Genomic DNA, 20,437 nt, shown 5'->3' with positions numbered 1-20,437 from the left:
AGCTCAGATGTAGCAAAATATTTCTAACTTTTTCAAAGAAATGAAAAACTGCTTTTTTTTGCTGTTCACAAGTGTTACAATGATGTGAGGATTGAAGAAGAAGATGTTTAAAGAATTAAATTTCTGATCTGAGAAATGTGCCAAAGCCACTGAAGAAAACTGTAATAGCTGTTAACACGTGTTTAATTCAATGTTTGGACGGCGTTCTGTGGATGTACAGCAATAAAAAGGTGATAAGATGTTAAACTTAAGAGATTTTGGATGTATTTAATTGCATTTTAAATAGAATAACTTACTAAAACTATCGAAACCTGCATTACACTTAAAAACACGACTTAAATCTCCAAAAAGTACACATGCTGCAGACAGTAAACAGGGTCTATTTTATTTTTCAACGAGTCTTTTAATTAATGCATTTCAAGTACTCCAAAAATTTACATCTCTTTGCACAATACAATTTGAGTTTTTTTTTTTTTTTTTAGTAAAATGTTCAAAGTGAACAAAAATTTCCGGTACTGTATAAAACACAGTGAACATTAAAATCAGACAGTAGTAGTACTTTTAATGGTGTTCTTTCGGCCTACATCACCTACCATGTTTTCAACTCAATTTGGACATTTTTCAGTGCACGTTCATCTAAAAACTTTACCAAGACTACGAAATGGAAAAGAAAGTAAATTTACAGGCATTACGCTGCTGCTCGTCTGAACCATGCCACAGGAAAACAAAGATGAAAAATTAGAATGAAACACTGACTCCATCAATCAATCCTTTTTCCTATCAGTGGTGGAGAAAAGTATGAGTTGAACAAGCACAGAGAAGAACATGAATAACTTAAAATTGTCACGTATGAACATATTAACCTGGAAATAAAATGAAACCAATGTATCAAAATGTAATTTTTCATCTTCAAATGAAATGCTTGTTTTAAGTATTGTACAAGTTTACAAGTAGATCCTCCCAGCGCGGGAACATTTTAAAAAGAGCTTCGTTTTGTACAGACATTAGAAGTTTTTGCGAGCGCTGATCGTCAAATTCACCCGCCGTGAAATCACGTTTTCCAGATTCCTCCAGAGCACATGTGAATATTTGGGCCACGTAGACTAACGGAGAATAATCTGATTACTGCATGCATTCAAAGTAAAAACTAGTCAAATAAAGTAAGAGCAGGGAATACTTTTACACACCGCACCACCACAGGTTTTGCATAATATGGTGTCCACACTGTTGTAATAAAACCCAAAATGACTGTAACAAGAGCAGAAGAAAACACCCGAGGTCAAAGGTCAAACCATAACAAAACTATCACCTCCTTCCTTTTATTCATTCATTCAGAAAAGACTCAGAAAGACTCACAATGCTTCCTGTGCTTCCCTCTAACCTGTGCGGGGAGGCGGGGCTTCACTGATGCAGACTGAGGCCTGTCCATTCAGGAGCTCTTCAGTTGTTGACCTGTAGAAACCAAACAGCTGCTCGTCTCCTGTGAGAGTGACTAACACTGAGGAATGTGATGAGTTACTGTAAAAGTATAAGTGTTGAGTGACACACACATAATAGACATTCAGTCAATCAATAATCACATTGAATAAATGTGTGTGCATGGCGTGCCCACATTGAAATGTTCTTAGATTTCAGTAATAACATGTTTTTTTGGGTCATTTTTTTCTAATTTTAAACTACACGTATGTAAACTAACATGACACACTCTCACCCACACTACTATACTACTCCACAGCAGCTTCACATCTGATCGGGTCCATTGATCATCGGTTTCAGTTAGTGATTGGTCATTCTTCATCTAGTTTGTGATGTTAGTGAGGAACCGTGAACAGACAAAAGAATAATAAGGGTGTATCTTTAGCTCCTCCTGATTGGTCAGCAGGAGAAACATCTCCATGGTAACATCATTCCTTCATTAATGTGTTTAGAATCCTGAGAGCACTAACCCAAAAGTAACAATCAAAAAAAAAAAGTGAAGAATTACACATTTACAGTAGAAGAAATAGTTTGTCTTCACTTATGATACACTAAATATTTACAGTCACATGCAGAAGAACGTCTGCACGGGGACCGGAGCCTGTGTGACTGGTGTCACATGTGTCTCTTATTCCTGGGGAAAAGCACAGAACAATTGACCAGCAGCCATGGGTTCATCACTCATAAGAACACAAACACACACCACACAATGATTCCTTCACTCCTTAAAGAGACAGTACATGATGCAGATGTTCAGGTCCTCTCCACATAGAGCCAGCGGTGATGGAGGAGATGAAGCTTCTCTTTGGATGAGTCACTGACGCTTTAGTTTCCCACTGTAGGCACAAGGAGGGGCCAAGGCATCGGGGGGCGTGGCTACAGCTCAGCGTCTCATCTGACCCATCTGATAGTTCTCTCTGGGCTGACGGTGGTGCCTCTGGGGCTGGGCCTGGCGCTGGGCCGGTCTCTGGGCAGGGCGCTGGACGCCATGGCGACCGTTTCCACCGTGAGCGCCGTGAGACTGGTGCTGCACCTGGGAACTGGAACCGGAACTGGACTGCTGCTGCGCTCGCCGTCTCTTTAAGGTACCTGTGGATGGGAGGAGTTTAGCTGTGGATGGGAGGAGTTCAACTGTGGATGGGAGGAGTTAGCTGATCGTGCTGTGAACAGACTGGGACTTCAACACCATGCCTCTCATTTGTTTCTGTTTGTACTTTCAGATCTGAGCGTACAACGTGCATTATTCAATTCTGACATGATCGTACGCTACGATCAGATCTCATTTCTGGTCTGACTTTGTATACGCAAACCTGAGTGGATCTGTGCTGCAGCATAGACTGAGACTGAAAATAAAGTATTAAACAAGCCTCAGCTGTCATTTAAGCTTTAGTAGACACACATTCAGAACAAATCAAAACAGATTATTAAAACAAAATACATTTTTGAAAACCCACGTTATTACTAATACCACTTTTTTTGCTTTCCTTTAACAGAGTACTTGATAAACCCAGCTGATAACAGGCTGGAACGCATAGGTTCACCCAGCGCAACACACACATGGATGACAGCAGAGCTGCTTTGACTGGTATCAGCAGGAGAACACTGTTGTACATGTACAGTATTGAGGAAGTGTGTGACGTTATTTTTAACCTGTTTGCACAACATTTCATTACCAGCGCAGCGTGAGGATCCAAAGCTGAACCAGTGTCAGCTCAGCCTCCACTGAGGCTTTTTAAAGGATTCATTCATTTATTTTAATGTGTTATTTATTGCTTCCAATGTGTGGACAACTGAGGCCATACAGTATTTCAGTGTCTCTCTCCAGGATCTCTGATATGATCAATTTGATCGTTGTGCAGTGCACACTGGGGGGGGGCTCGTGTGTGTGTGTGTCCGTCCTACCTGGGAGTGGTTTGGGAGGAGGTAGTTTGGGGTTACTGCTGGGTGTGTGCACGCTGCAGATCTTAATGAACCCAGCCATGAGCATGATGAGAGCCACTCCCATCAGTAGCACCGCCCACCAGTGAGCCTGAGGAGAGTGAAGAATACAGTGAGAATCAAAGCCCATCTATTCCAGGCCAGTACGTTGATGGACTGGACACGTACCACAATCCACTCAGCGATGTTCTCGTACAGTTCTGGGTTAAAGATGGCCTTCTTCAGCCTGGCCAGGGGACCGTCTGCATCCACCAGTCGACACTTCATAAACACGTCACAGTAGCCCTTGAAATCATTACAGGGGGAGCCGGCTGGAAGCGTCGTCACTTTTTGTTGAAGAAACGAGCGAGGCGCTCTGATCCTGTGCTGCTGCAGGTGTTGGAATTCACTGTGGAGGAAACCAGGAATCAGAAACACCAGGAACCACAAAATCACAAGGAACCAGAAAAACAAACACCATGTTCTCCACACAGGGAGGACATAGAATAGAATGACTCACTCTTGTCATACAGCACACGTGGCACAGCTCCGTCTCATCTTTCCATCCTGCTGGCACAGGTACACGCCTCCAGTCCATACTTCTCACAAATGGAGCCGGAGCAGCCCTGTGGGGGAGGGGCAGAAAGACATTAAACACACTTCACTATAAAACACTACTTTGTCTTTACTTTGGAGGTGGAACGACATGACCCTGATGTGCATAGTTTAAAACTGATCCAATAATCCAAGTTGATGCTGGAAACCAAGAGTGTGATTAACATGGAACAGTGTTCAGTTTGATCTAAACAAAAAAACTACTACACAGTTATGCATTTTATTAGTTTTTTTTAAATATGCATCGTTATAATCAGTGGCTATGTCAGCTCACCAGTTGAACCGTAACTGTAACGAGTCAATGTGATCAAAGTTCAACATTTGTCCTGGTTCAAAATATCATATATCATTCTACAAGTAGTAATAACTAATAACACAATAACATTATTGACACTAATCTAAACATTTGTGACCAATCACACAACAGATGAGCATGTTTGCAGCTCACTGACATACTTCTCTGTTCTTGTAGAACGTTCAGGTAGTAATAACACTAATAACAAAACATGTAGAACAACTGAATTCCTTCGTTACTACCTGATAGAGATTTACAGAAAAATGAAACAGGATCATTTTTTGGGACCTAAACGCAACCTTGTGACTGTGAGGGAGTGGAAGAGTTGAAGAATTTCCAAGCAGGACATGAACATAATATTTGTTGTCAGAGTGAGTGTGTGGGTGCGTGACCCTTTAACTGCGAATGAACACCCTAGTCGCTCAACCATGTGCGGAGTGAGGGAGCATATGTGAACGGTGCAGATCAATTATCAGCTGTATGCTGTTTTCAGTGATTGCCAAAATAAACATTGCCGCTGTTGAATTAAACCGGAGTCCCATGTTACACTCAATGACTGCTGTGAAGCAACTACAAGAGAGTTGGAGATGAAGCTGTGGAGGCAGACCACACTGGAACTATGTGAACCCTCCATCAACATAGCATTAGGAACAAACACATATATACTAACTGTAGCATCGCAAAACCTGTTGTTGCTTATAGTCCATATTCACAGGTGCACATCGGAGGCGCTTCTGTTTCCACCACCGCCCGGATATGGACAGAAGTGTCCGCTATGAAAATGAAAGTAAACGGGAGGCATCGCTCCGCTTTAGGACTCTCACTTTTAACATGCTCGGGCTACATAAACAAAACAAACGCACACATACATACAAACACACACAGACACTAACAGCAGACTCTGCCTCCGCTTTAAGAACCAGTAGACTGGGGAAGAAGTCCGGTGCTCAGCTGCTTCGCTCAAACCAAGAGACATTTTTGGCGTTCACTCATAGCTTTTCACCTTTGTGCACAAATGTGAGTGAAATAAAGCCGTGTCATATAGAGCAAACAACTCTTCAATGTAAATGAGACGATAAACAATGCAATGGGAACATCTACAGAAAGTTTCAACACCACAATGACGTCATTGATTGGATCGGCAAATTAAGACATTATAGCCGATCACAATAATTACATAAAATGTTAATATTGGCCGATCCGATATAGCCGATCAGATCAGTGTAAAGCCTAGAACATGTAAAACCTTCAGGTAGTAATAACACTAATAACAGAACATGTAGAACCTTCAAGTAGCAGAACTCACCCCGTTGAGGCACACTTGAGTTTCTCCGTGGCAGGCGGTGAAGTTGGCCTTGGGTTCAGATTGTGGGACACTGAGCTGGTGACCCCGTTACACATGCCTGATGAGCACACTCTGACTCCTCCCTGCACTTCTCATTACGACCCTTGTGTGAGCAGGTCAGCGTTACAGCAGGGCCCCTGACTAGGACTGAGGAAAACAACACGTGTTACACTACATTACATAGTAGAGATACTTTGACTCACACCAACAACAAATACAATAAAACAGAATCCCAACTACCTGCCACCTTTGTTGGGCTTTAATTTACACTTTTTGTTGTCAGGCTGGTTGGCATCGTAGCAGCAGTTGTCCTTACACTGGTCCTGTAGCCACAGTCACACTCCTCTCCAGGCTCCACCAGACCATTACCACAGATGGGCTGACCAGACTCTGTTTGAACATTAGTACATTACTGGAGGGTTGTTAAATTGTGCGTAAATGTATGCAACTGCTTTATGTTCAAGCTCTAAGTCTCTTGTTATATATAATTTCACATTATACAGGTAAAAGCCAGTGAATTAGAATATTAGAAAAACTTGATTTATTTCAGGTAATTGCATTCAAAAGGTGTAACTTGTACATTATATTTATTCATTGCACACAGACTGATGCATTCAAATGTTTATTTCATTTAATTTGATGATTTGAAGTGGCAACAAATGAAAATCCAAAATTCCGTGTGTCACAAAATTAGAATATTACTTAAGGCTGATACAAAAAAGGGATTTTTAGAAATGTTGGCCAACTGAAAGTATGAAAATGAAAAATATGAGCATGTACAATACTCAATACTTGGTTGGAGCTCCTTTTGCCTCAATTACTGCGTTAATGCGGCGTGGCATGGAGTCCATGAGTTCTGGCACTGCTCGGGTTGTTATGAGAGCCCAGGTTGCCCTGATAGTGGCCTTCAACTCCTCTGCGTTTTGGGTCTGGCATTCTGCATCTTCCTTTTCACAATACCCCACAGATTTTCTATGGGGCTAAGGTCAGGGGAGTTGGCTGGCCAATTAGAACAGAAATACCATGGTCCGTAAACCAGGCACGGGTAGATTTTGCGCTGTGTGCAGGCGCCAAGTCCTGTTGGAACTTGAAATCTCCATCTCCATAGAGCAGGTCAGCAGCAGGAAGCATGAAGTGCTCTAAAACTTGCTGGTATACGGCTGCGTTGACCCTGGATCTCAGGAAACAGAGTGGACCGACACCAGCAGATGACATGGCACCCCAAACCATCACTGATGGTGGAAACTTTACACTAGACTTCAGGCAACGTGGATCCTGTGCCTCTCCTGTCCTCCTCCAGACTCTGGGACCTCGATTTCCAAAGGAAATGCAAAATTTGCTTTCGTCAGAAAACATGACTTTGGACCACTCAGCAGCAGTCCAGCTCTTTTTTTCCTTAGCCCAGGTGAGACGCTTTTCGCGCTGTTTCTTGGTCAACAGTGGCTTGACACGAGGTATGCGGCAGTCTGAAACCCATGTCTTTCAAGCGTCTCTTGGTGGTGGATCTTGAAGCACTGACTCCAGCAGCTGTCCACTCCTTGTGAATCTCCCCCACATTCTTGAATGGGTTTTTTTTCACAATCCTGACCAGGGCGCGGTGATCCCTATTGCTTGTACACTTTTTCTGACCACAGTTGTTCCTTCCCTTTGCCTCTCCATTAATGTGTTTGGACACAGAGCTCTGAGAACAGCCAGCCTCTTCAGCAATAACCTTTTGTGTCTTTCCCTCCTTGTGCAATGTGTCGATGGTCGCCTTTGGACAGCTGAGTATTGTACATGCTCATATTTTTCATTTTCATACTTTTCAGTTGGCCAACATTTCTAAAAATCCCTTTTTTGTATCAGCCTTAAGTAATATTCTAATTTTGTGACACACGGAATTTGGATTTTCATTTGTTGCCACTTCAAATCATCAAAATTAAATGAAATAAACATTTGAATGCATCAGTCTGTGTGCAATGAATAAATATAATGTACAAGTTACACCTTTTGAATGCAATTACTGAAATAAATCAAGTTTTTCTAAATATTCTAATTCACTGGCTTTTACCTGTATATATAAATTCCAATGCATACTACGGACATAGTTAGTGTATTAATAATTAATAGGATTATATTTGCCCCTTCTTTGAACAGGACAGTGTCATTGGTGACCTCCATGACAATGGAGATACAAATAATGTTACTGCTTACTAAGAGAACTAAAATAAATACCAAATTGCTAAATATTGTTTTACCAAAACATGGCCACATTGTATCAGATCTTATTATATGTTAATATACCTGTTGTTAGGCTTTCTGCATTGACTTATCATAAATGTAGCAAAGTGCATCAAGACGTCCAAACTGTTACTACACTGAAGCTAAGATTGCTTTTCATCTTAAAACACAGTGTAGATGGCTGTTAATTGTTTGCCATAAAGCTCCTGTATTCATACCAACAAAGCAGCTGCTCCTCTTCTTATCCAGCACTTGGCTGATGTTGCGGATACTGCAGCTGGAGAACTTGTTGTTGTTGAGCTTGTCTCCTGATGTTGCTCTAGCATACATGATATAATTGCCTTTCTCCTTCTTGTCTTGGCTTTTGGATTCTCCTGGGGTGCACTCAGAGCCAGAGTCATGCTTCAGAGAAGGAAAGAAGATAATTAAAGGTTAAAAAAAAAAACAAAAAAAAAAAGACGCCCAGCAGAGAAACTCACCGGGAGCCAAAGTTGTGTCCCACTTCGTGTGCAAAAGTGATATGGGAGACTTTAGGGGGTACGTGGGATGCGTAGTTCTGTACTGTGATGATGCCGGTGTTAAGAGATTTCTTTTTGCCGTCTGAGTACAGTTTGCTTTTTTCACAGATGCCTCCTGAGCTTCCTGTGAAGACACAGAACAAGTTGGAACAAGCACTCCTTCATTGAGCTACAACAACAAAAAGACCTCATAATGCCCTGATGCATTCACACTGGAATGAAATATTTCATTTCTGCCCTTAGTGAAGTCTAATTATAATCTAAACTAGATCTGAAACCCAACAGGCTGGGTATGGTTCAGGTTCAGTCTTAATTTCCACGTATGTTTTTTTAAAGATTCTCTAATTTTAAACAGGTTTGAGCTGGGTCAGGTGAACCAAAGCCTGGCCTCTGGCAAAGGAATAAATTATGTTTAGAAACGTATAAACCACTTGTTCGTCTACTGTGTGTGTGCACAGATTTGAAAATGTTGGAAGAAATGGGTCTGATTATATCTTTAATTTAGACCATGATTTAATTTTTGGAGGAAAACCTTTTGCGTTGTGAGTCATTGACAGTTTTAGTTTTAATAATCATGCGATTCCACCCTCTCTTAATTAAAGTCAAACATTTCTCTTAACATAACTGGAGCACTTCACCTGACAGCGATGTCTATTGTAGATAGTGTGTATTTCTATCTGGTATCTTTAAGTCTTTATTCAGTGAATACCTGAGGGGGCTCCAACCCAGGCCAAGCCCAGCACTCCATCATCAAAATCTCTGTCAGTGAAGACGTAAGCCAAGCAGTAGTCATCGTGGTTCTGCTCTGAGTTCAGCTCCAAGAACTTCTCCACCCCAATGTTGGCAAAGCGGAAAGGGTTGGACCTGTCCTTCTCATCACTGGTTGTGTTTATCTGAGCAGACGACACAATGAGTTCAGACCAGGGCAGAAATGCACAACTAAATGAACAATGAATTTAAATAACACTCACCCTGATCCTCTTCACCATAAAGCTGATGTTACGGATGCCCATGAAGTCCGTACCCTGATAGATGGCATCAATGGCCTTCACATGACTAGAGATCTGAAAGTGAGAGTCTCACAAACTTAATGTGAATACATACGAATAAATGTTTTATTAACACAATCTATATCACTACTGTGTGTGTGTGTGGGTGTCTGTTATAAGTATCATAATTTATTTTTTTTTAGTTCTAAAATCTCATCAGTTATAATGTAACCCAGGTAAAAAAAAACTGCTTTTGTGCAAGTTTGCTCATCGTCATGTGTTTTTAAAAAACACAAAAACTGTTATTGCACATTAATTATATAAACCTTTGATTATCACAGAAATTAGATTAGGTGATTATCAGCCTTTTTTATTTCAGAAAAAGATGTATACTTTCTGTGTTTGAAGGCAGTACCTGTGCTATGACAGCCTCTCTGCTCTTGTAGTACTTGAAGAAGAGGTGATCAGTTTGAATAAAGAGCTGACATGTGTTCTTCTCAACCTGAGCCATCCTCCTCTTCCTCTGCAGCACCGGGTCGTTGCAGTCAGCCTCTGGGTGGGGCTCCTTCAGTGGCAAATACAACACAAATACAAATGTGCTAGTTAATAAATAATGGCCAGTATTCTGGTGACATGGACAATAATACATTAGTTTAATGGAGCTCTGATGTTATGGTGTAGAGGAAAACATGGAGATGTTTTTCAATTCCGATACGATACCAATATTGCAGCCTTGCATATTGGCCGATATTGATCCGATACAATAGCAGCATGAATCATAGATACTTTTATTACTTATTTTGTAGTGTGGAATGCTAGAAGAAGCTTGATCAAGTGATGTTACTCAAACAGAGAACAATAGTCATTAACAGTAGGTTACTGTGTTGGAGTATGAACCACAGCCACCTATGGATAAAAGTGATGGAGCAGAACATTTTATCGGAGCGCTTACATCGGTGATTTTAGATGCAGTCCGATAAAATCCAATATTCATTTTCTGGTTGATATTTGACCGATATCCGAAATCAATATCAGATCGGGAAAACATGCTGTCTTTTGAGGTCTTTGTTCATGAAAATCCCAAGTTTATAAAGTTTGTACGTCGTTACATGTCAATTAAAAGTTAAAATCATAAAAGTAATTGTATATTCTTTCCAGTGACCTTGCTGGTTTAAAAAGTGTTAGTATTCTATTATGGTGTCAGGTTTACAGGTGAGACACAGTAAAGGATTCCACAGGATATTATGGCCATGAACATTAAGTGAGAGGTTAATTAAGCTTATTGTTCACCTTGAGGGGCTCTTCCACGGCGGAGGCCTGGTACTTCTTCATCCTCTGGAACACAGAGTTGTCAGCGCAGCCTCCCTCTGGGCCGTACTTATGTGGGTAGTCTGAGTGAGAGGATTAGAACACACAATGTTAGTCATGATCAGCTAATAGCAGCTCTTACACACCAGCTTTGCAGTGTTAGCAGTTAATTTCTCTCACATTTCCTCATCATTTGCCCCACAGTCAAAAGCTACATGTACACAGATGATGTGAAATGAGGGGGTGTTAGTGTAGTCAAGTATGCCAGGGTTACTGTTAGCACCAACATAGTTCAGAGTGCTTAGCCCGAGAGCAACATTTCACATTATGTTACTGGCCTCCATCAGCTCTATAGCCCCCATATTTACTGTAAATAGACACATATCCTGTCAGAACTCACAAATATCATCTTCATGGTAGATAACAGAATGGAACGGCACATTTTTGTCCTCCAGGTATCTCTCAGCAGGCTCCACATAGTACGTGCCGTGGTAGCTCTGAATGAAGCCCTCAAACCGACCATCAATGACAGAGCCGTGACTCAGGGTGCCTTTCTCACCTGGGGATCACAATGAACACACGCACGCATGCACGCACACACGCACACACACACACACACACACACACACACACACACACACACACACACACACACACCACACACACACACACACACACACACACACACACACACCACACACACACACACCACACACAACACACACACACACACACACACACACACACACACACACACACACACACACACACACACACACACACAGAGACACACACACACACACACTTACTTTAGCTAAGAAAAATACCAACTTCAATTTAAAACACTGAAATCACACTTACCAAAGATCTCTCCAGTGTAAATATGAGACGTATCAAAAGGAACCTCTTTTCCAGAGACATCCACCTTCAGATCTTGGGAAAACAAAGTAGTGTCTCTCTTCATTCGAAGGTTAAAATGCCTGAAATAAAAATATATAAACACAATTTTATATGTGCAGACAGTGAAGACTTGCCGATGTAAAGTGAAACCTTTACAATAGAGTTCTATTAAAGGTGGACTGGCAGAAAGATGAATGTAAATGATGGCGGGAATTGTTATAGGAGGAAGTTTTAGAAGTTCTGTGTTGCACGATGAAAACTGGAACTCCAATTTCTCAAAAAGTGAAGGAATCCTCCAGAAACAATGTTGGGTTGTTGATAAAAAAAAAAATCACTTATGAAACAAAGGAGACTGCTTTCTTCTGCTCACACAAATGCTGAATGGACAGAGAAATTATTTTTTAACATGGTGGCAAAATAAAACTAATCACTGTGGCTCCAGTGAATTCTTTGAAAATGAAAATCATTCATCTTACTCGCTACAAAAACTCAACTTCCATCAAAATCTAAAGATGAAGGTGTTACACTTGCAAATAAGGAAGTAGTACCCATAGACACATTTGTAAAATAAACAAACATCACTGTAGAACCTGTGGGAATACGGTAGAAAGAAGCAAACTAAAATATATTAAACAGTAAAGAATACAAAGTGCAGCCTTTGCACAACCACTCCTTTAATAAATACATCCAATGATTTCATTCTGATTTCTGTTATGGATAGTGCTTTAAAGTATCTGTGTAGAGGATCAACCACAGCTCTAATCTTATGAGGAAAATGTGAAAGACAAAAATGAATCTGAAAGCAAACCATCAACTATATCAAACACACAGAGACAAACGCTACACTTTAAAAAGCTCTACATGGTCTAAAAATCCCAAACTCTCATCAGAGAACAGTCAAAGTTATTCCCTAAGGCAACATAAGGCTTTCAAAAAATACAAAGGTGAGTTCACAGCCTCCGACATCCTGAAACAAACGATGTCTTACTTACAGTGATAGGCAACGCATCACATGAACACACATTAGATGAAGGGTCTAATGTCATGATCAAACTAGTTACTAATTTGTGTAAGTATGTCTTTTACATCACCTTCTAAATAAATGTAATATCCCTTTAAATGTGGTCTTTGCCATTTAGGAGATTTCAACCAATCAGTGTTCAAGCCGGATTACTCTTGTTACTTCTCAATACACTCTATGGCAGCAGAATACAATTATATAACCTGACATTTTACTGCTTAGTTACGTGTCATCCAGTCCTTGGACGTCATGACGTTATTGCTGACTCTAAGAAACATGGAGGAGAGATAAAATCACTGTATGAAAACCTAACAATAGCAGAATAAACGCATATTTTAATCATTGTTTTCATCTAATATTGTATAAGCATGTCTAAAATCATTCAATAAATGCAAAAGAACAAACAGGCTGCTTTAGGTCTCGGGCTTAGGACACCTCCCAGGATCACATCCTGGTCTTTACATTTTCTAGTAAACTAATGGTGCAACAAACAAACAAACAAACATGAAAATAGCACATAAGTAACAAATGTACAGTTCAGAGATTAAAACAGTATCCACAAGTATACATGTTTACCAGTTAACAACAATGATCCAATTGCCCCCATCTGACATAGTTAATAGTATTTAAGTTTTCCATTTGAAAGCAATGAGTGAAAAAAACATGGCAACATTTGTCCCAGTTTACAAATCAAATGTGTTAGCACTATTATACCACTGTGTTCAAAGACAACATAGATATCATATTTAATTATATTATACACATAATATAATATACATACTGTATATATACATATTGATATATGATAGAATGTTATCGCAGACAGCATGAAGAAGCCTAAACTGTAATAAAAAGACAACTTTGTGTATGTTTTTATCCATGCTATCATTAGCAGGATGTCTTACATCCTGTTCCTGCTAGGAGTGTGATAATATCTCGATACGGCAATATATCACTATATTTTTTCGCATGATCAATTATTGATATGCTTGCGCTAAGTATCGATTTTTTTTTTTAAAAATGTAATTTTTATTTTTTTATCAAAACCTTTTCTGCTTTTTCACTAACGTGCAGGTACGTCTTCACAGAAATGCTGTCACTGTTTGTTGAAGGAACCAATATATTGTTTACTGGAATATTGCATTACAATGATGTCACTGGTATGTTGACACTTATTTACAGAAATGTTGCACTAAAATAGTGTCACTGTTCATAGGACACTTTTTCAATTTATTGTCATTCAGAGATATAAAATAAAAATTGTATTTTTTCACTTAATCTTTTTTTTTTCTTTCTTGTTATGTCATAGATTATCGTAGATTGATTTCTGACCAATATATCGATAATCGCAGTATCGTCACATCGTGAGATAATCGTTATCATAAGCTTTGAGTTGCGTATCGTATCTTGAGGTACCCAGAGGTTCCCAACCCTAGTTCCTGCCTTAAAACAGTGTTCAAATGTCTCAGCATAAAAGAAAAAAAAAAAAAAAAAAATAACAACCTGTGTGCAAGTAAAAATTCACAATTGACTGCTGAAGTGTATGTTTGTCTCTTGTTATGGACCTTTACAAACACAGTCACATGATAAATACATTATAATCACTTCAATTTAACTACTTATCCCACCTTTATAGGAAGAGACATCTTCCTATTTACAGACAGCGTGATGAAGAGATGGATAAGTAAATGATACCAACCTTCCATGTGCATGAAACTCTAAATGAAGGAACTTGTCGTCATGTGACAGCGCCCTCTTGGCTCTCTGGTGGTTGCTGTGCACGTGCTCCGTGCTGTAGGAGAGGCCTTCATAGTGACGGATGTGCTTGTTCAGGGGGTTCCTGTAGTGTCCTGTGCAAAGGCAGCAAAGATATTACACATTTAATTATTATTATTATATTTATTCACGAAATTGATGAATCACAGCTAAAGTGTAAGAGCACATGCACTGGGCATGTAGAAACATGAGGAGAGACAGCCTGTGATTTAGCATCCACATTTTTTTTCAGGTGTTCACACCCCACCCCCAGCATAATCACTGCCACCAGAAAAAGGAGTGGGCTTGAAAAACATGGCCACCCAAAGACCCATTTCACATTATTTCTACTCATATTGCTATTATTCCACTTCCCGTAGACAGTGAATACACAGACCAGTGAAAAGAAAGTATATTCAGTAAATATGTAATTAGGACATGGTAACTGGTAATTATGTATCTAGGTAAACATGGAGCTACTTTACTGTTAGGAAGCATATGAAACATTTAGGTGGTGACAATTCATTTTTCATTGGGTGGTACTAAGACATTCTACATGGTTGAGTGATTAGAAACTGGCCTTCGTAATAACCACTTTACTCATGTTGAATACTGTATGAGATCAAAAATTCTCATTATATGATCCGTGTTTCACATTCACTGTCACAGAGTGTTGACGGGGGTGTGGACCCAAATGCAAAGAGAGAAAGAGGCAAAATGCAGGAGTAGCGTTCCTGGAACCAGTTCATGTTTATTCCCGAACTGAAAACCCAAAAAGACACAAGGAAGCACAGGGAAAACTGGGAGCAGGAGACGAAACGCAGCAGCACACGAGGAGGTAGCGACGACAAAGATCCAGCAGTCACACTGCGTCCAGACACCCAGCTAAATAGTGAGGGCAGCTTGATTGGAAACGGGTCACACCTGGGTGTAAAACATGAGGCAGCTAATCACGCACAACCCAAACACACTGATATCACTGGGAGGTGGAGACACGAGCAGGAAGACCTGGAACACAGAGGCAAGAGTCAACACAGGAGATCATACTAGAAAACAGAATAAACAAAGACTCAGAATAACAGAGAATAACCCAAAACCAATCTCCACACCATGGGAGATGGGGCCTTTCAGGCTATAGCCCCCGGGCTCTGGAATACTCTACCAGAATATCTTAGGGCACCACAGTCTGTAGACTCTTTTAAAAAACAACTTAAAACATTTTTATTTAGTCAACGCTATTGCTGACTTTTATACCATAGGCTGATTTCATTCTTTTTGGTACTCTTAGTTTTATTGCCATTTTACTGTAGCACTTTGAGATTTGTTTGTCAAATGTGAAGTTATAAAAATGTATTATTATTACCTTGGAAGACTGGGATGTAATTTTACTATTGAGCAAAGCTGGTTGTTTTTAATAAAAATGTGGTATTGAACAGAAATAAATGTAGATTTAAAAAAATCCTTGCACAGCTTTCTGCTTTTCACACATTGAAACCACATTTAGGTAACTGAAGGCTTTTTTTGCACTGAATTAAAAAAGAAAAGAAAATAATTATTCCACTTTTAGTATTTTTACAGTCAATGTGATTATTAGTACCATCAGGACATTACGGTGAACACATTTTAACATTGAACATCATTCAGAAGCTCCTATTGGCCATTCTAAATAATACAGATCTACACACAACCTTCAAATGGGTAAGTCTATGCTACGAGTAAAGTGTTAGAGTTATGCTGTTTTTGAAATTTGGGTTTAGTTACTCTTTAAGTAAGGTGGAACAGACATGTTTTTAATTGGAAACTTTCTGTCTCAAAACGAACTACTAATGTTGTGATGTTTGCCTTTAGTAAATCTCACACCAACATGAAAACAAATCAGTCATTTATTTGGGTGGGGTTAACCCATTGAAAAAAAAATATAATCTCCAATAATAAAAAAAAAATGCATTATAAACTATCTGGAAGTCAGCCTTACCACACACTTCCTTTGCATGAGCAGCTTTTTACCATAATGTATGTGCAATAACTAACCTTCCCCCTCAAAGTTTTGGCATGCGGTGTGGGCGTTGGTCAAGAAAGAATGATAGTTTTTGTTTATACTTTTGTTTTGCCCCTCATGTCTTATAAATTAGTCCAGGGCCTGATTACTGAAAAACCCTCCAGATGACATTGTACAGTCACTATTGTTTTTAAGCATATGTTTACCATGCCTTTCTTCATCAAACCATGACTATCCACTGTTTTGAGGGCAACAGATGTCAGTAAAAGTACTGAATCATCACTAGAATGGTGTATGTTCAAAGTTTGATACAGTTTAAGGCCAGTTCTAATAGGATATGGCAAGCACTCACAATTAGTATATGATAGCATCTTTTCAAAGCTAGCGCCAGGATCTGTAATGTAAATGATGAAAATGCCATTTTGGTTGGAGAGGTATTGTTTAAAGACTTTGACCATGGCCAGAGGGATTTTATAGTACCATCTCTAAGAATCTAGAGAAGATTCCAGCAAATCTGTGAAGATGGTGAATCCAAGGTCTGTGACCTGAATACATCTACTCAATCACTGTATTATTAGCCAGTAACAGAGAGGAAGTGTGAGCTTCTACAAAGCTGTTTGTATGAGGTAAGAAGAATGGGAAGGGTTATTCATCTTTCCCAGACGTACATGCTTTTCCACCGACGAGGGAAGTTTTGATTGAAAATGTGAAGCGGGCCCATTTTCAGACAGTTCTATGGAAAAATCCTGGTTCTGACCCACCACCATTAAACCCAGAAGACTTTGGATGGAAAAGGACACAATAAGCAAATCCCTCTGCCCAACTGCTCTTCCAGAGAACTCTAAACCTGCTCCAGATTTCATACGCTTTAATGTAAGATGCCAGGACCACAGTATGCAAAACCACACACAACCAAAGCAATAAATAAAATGGTTTATCAAGTCAATTGCACTTGCAATAAATATTAAACATTGAGGCACAGAGGTATATAGTTGTACATTCCTTAACAGGTAACACTTCCAATTCAGTTAGAACTTTTGTAAACAAAAATGCTAGCAGCCCCGCCTCCCCCATTTCATTCAGTCTTAAACCAAACAGAATGGACCAAATAGTTTCTAGTTTACTCCGTTAATTCTGCAATGAAACAAACATGCTGAGGGTGAACCCCCTTGTCATCCAGCTTTTTTGGAGGCGAAAGACGAGGAAAACAAAATACTTAGACTTAGCTTGGTTGCTAGCCCCGCTCTGCATCCCCGCTTCTCCTCCGCTGGCAGACACCGCTGGTACGAGGCTCCGCTTCTTCACCGGCCGCTGGGTGTAGCTGGCGTAGCAATTCGAAGCTACGTAGTTGGTCAGAGTTGCCGCATCTACCAAACTATAATGGTTTGATTTACCTAAATCTAAGATTGCCTGGCGGTGGTATACTATTTTAGAGTAATTACGCTGTAGGTTCACTAAGAAATTATTAGAACTGACTGAGTTATCTGCTGTTTAATATCCATTGCTAACACTAGTCTCTGCAGGTGCGCCACCAAATAAGCATGAATATGGTAATATACCAAGGCCGGCAAACTTACAGTTCAAAGTTAGTACTTTCCACTGCAAATAATTCCACTCACTTTTTTATTCTATCAATGACTAGTTAATGGATACAAAACTTGCTAAATCACATCTAGATATACATGAGAAGTGCAAACAGTTGTGGTTTCAGGTGTTATAAAAGACTTTAGGTAAGGTGTTTTTCAACCATTGCCTTGGACTCTGAAAGATCATAAAACACTGTGCAACTCAATGTGAACCTTTGCGATTATTCAAAACACAGAATATAATTTTAATAACAAGTTACAATGTCTCCTGCAGTGGAAAAGACTTTCCTGGTTAAATAAAGGTTAAAAAAATAAATAAATAAATAAATAATCGATATGGATGCATTTTGAATCGATCCGAGAATTGCGCGACGTAATATCGCGATATATCGCAGAATCATTTTTTTTTCAACACCCCTAGTATCTACAGAGTGATAAGAGCTTTCATATCAAAGTCTCCAAAACATCAGAAAACTTTCCAATAACTCAAGATAAAGTCCCTACATTTGTCACTAGTCTCTATGGAGAAAAAAGAGTCTCTCAGAGCTCCACAGTTGGACCAGGATACACGTAAGGGACCAGAGGTATAGAAACAGGGAGGGGAGGTGGGAGCGTAGTAGTTTCTATACAAGTCTCACGATTATACATACTGCAGCTTTAATGTCATTCCTCTGTTTACAATCTGTCAGTTTAGTGAGTATGCCATGATCACCTGCTCCAAGGTCTTTGAATGAGATATTGTAGGCCTAGTGAACTGCATACATAATATAAACAATCATTAGATTTAAAGGCTTTGACAAATAATTAGAAACTTCATGTTACCGTCTGACATTTTACATTATTCTTTCCTTTTTACTTGAGGTTTTCAAAGTCTTGCAAACAGAATTATGATAATTTGCTTTGGAAAAAAATGTAGCGTATTCTTTATTCATCCAGCAGTGGGGAAATTTACTGACATGACAGCTCAATAAAAAAAGTGCAGTAAAAAAAAGACAACAGAAGGCAACAAACGAAAGACACCCGAAATAGTGCAATGAAGACAAAATAAAATAATTAAATACAGTAATAGAAGCTATACATAAATAAAATATAAATAGAAAAAATAATCAAAAAAAAAATGAGGAATATATATATATATATATATATATATATATATATATATACACACACATGTTAACAGGCGGAAAATGGCCAGAAAAGGGTTCAACACATATTTGATGTGCTTTATGTAAATTAATACCATGGAATAATAGGAAATGTCCATGTTATGATGATTTGGGCGTGTCGGATATGAAGAGTTAATTAAAATTGCTTAAATGATACCAACTATTAGCGATTCATGATAAGCATCAAAACTACCTGAAAAAAAAAAAAAACTTTATCCGACAAATCCAGGTTCACCCATGTGTCTGCTGGACTAGTTATTGTTGACGTCACAGATAAACTATTTGTATGTGGTTCCGTGCAGGCTTTAGTGTCGTCAGCCCAGCATCGTTAACCGGTCTCCATCTCACTCCTCCTCATAACAATGGCTGTCGGCTAGGCTAGTGTTAGTCCCTCACGATAACAACAAAACCGAGCTCAGGCCAACAGTCACAGCCATGACAACACACGGGGATAAGTTTGTAATATCGCTGTGTGTCAAACCAATGAACAGATCCATGTCAGCTCAGAGGTTCTGGTGAAGACAATGAAAGAGGTCTAAAGGGGTCCAAAGGGTGCAGTCCGCTCCACAACAAGCAGGCCCTGCTCATCCCCTCCGTTAGCGGCTAACGGCTAGCGGCTACCACCACCGCTTCACGGATTCTCAACAAACTTGTCTAATTTTCCCTCAAACATAACTCACTCACCTTGTGTGGAATGAAGGGAGTAGGCAAGGATGAAAACTTTGAAGAAAAGCTGGTGAGACGGATCCATGTTAGCGCATTGATGCCGTTTTCACGGTATTTATTGTCCTAGTTAGACAGGCGCAGACGCCCTGTGTGTTTGTTGCAGCTTCCTCTCCCTGCGTCATGACGTCAGACGCACGCAACACAAGCATCCCCCACCCGGGCAATTCCATGAGTCTGTTACATAGGTCTGCCACAACAACATGAACACGTACCACCCCTTTAATGAGAGGTATAGGAATTATCATCAATAAACCAGATAGGACAACAGCATAATCACACTGATATATACTGTATATACATACTGAACAAATGTATAAATACGTGTACTGTATATATGTTATAATTATAGTCCCACTGTTAGTACAAAGGTAGGCCTAATATTTAGTTAAGACCCCTTTAGCAGCAGTAATTGTCTCATGCCTTCTTCTACATATCTCTACAAACTAAGCTTAGATCAGTGTGAGCTCAATCGATAATCATTCCAAAGATGATCACTCCACTCAAAGACTGCTTCTTAAAGGTGCAGTCTGCAACTCTTATAAAAGTGACTTTTTGTCATATTTACTAAAGCTGTCACTATGTAAGGACAGCTTTACATGAA

The 20,437-nt window shown here is 39.6% G+C and overlaps 1 protein-coding gene across 1 annotated transcript; it reads right to left on the bottom strand.

Moving 5' to 3' along the window:
• Nucleotides 1-364: 364 nt before the first annotated feature.
• Nucleotides 365-19,948, bottom strand: LOC114464533 (disintegrin and metalloproteinase domain-containing protein 10-like). Its single transcript, XM_028448801.1, is given in 21 exon segments — nucleotides 365-2,565; nucleotides 3,379-3,505; nucleotides 3,583-3,740; nucleotides 3,743-3,802; nucleotides 3,910-3,959; nucleotides 3,961-4,019; nucleotides 5,610-5,669; nucleotides 5,671-5,772; nucleotides 5,774-5,795; nucleotides 5,889-5,973; nucleotides 5,976-6,038; nucleotides 8,087-8,270; nucleotides 8,344-8,510; nucleotides 9,096-9,279; nucleotides 9,358-9,450; nucleotides 9,791-9,940; nucleotides 10,666-10,766; nucleotides 11,084-11,242; nucleotides 11,545-11,663; nucleotides 14,304-14,454; nucleotides 19,795-19,948. Coding segments are annotated over 21 exon segments (2,367 nt in total). The 5' UTR covers nucleotides 19,862-19,948; the 3' UTR covers nucleotides 365-2,359.
• Between the last annotated feature and the right edge of the window lie 489 nt (nucleotides 19,949-20,437).

The sequence above is a fragment of the Gouania willdenowi genome, chromosome 6 (genome assembly GCF_900634775.1).
Source record: "Gouania willdenowi chromosome 6, fGouWil2.1, whole genome shotgun sequence".
Lineage (NCBI taxonomy): Eukaryota > Metazoa > Chordata > Actinopteri > Blenniiformes > Gobiesocidae > Gouania > Gouania willdenowi.
This window is presented reverse-complemented; position numbering and strand designations above follow the sequence as displayed.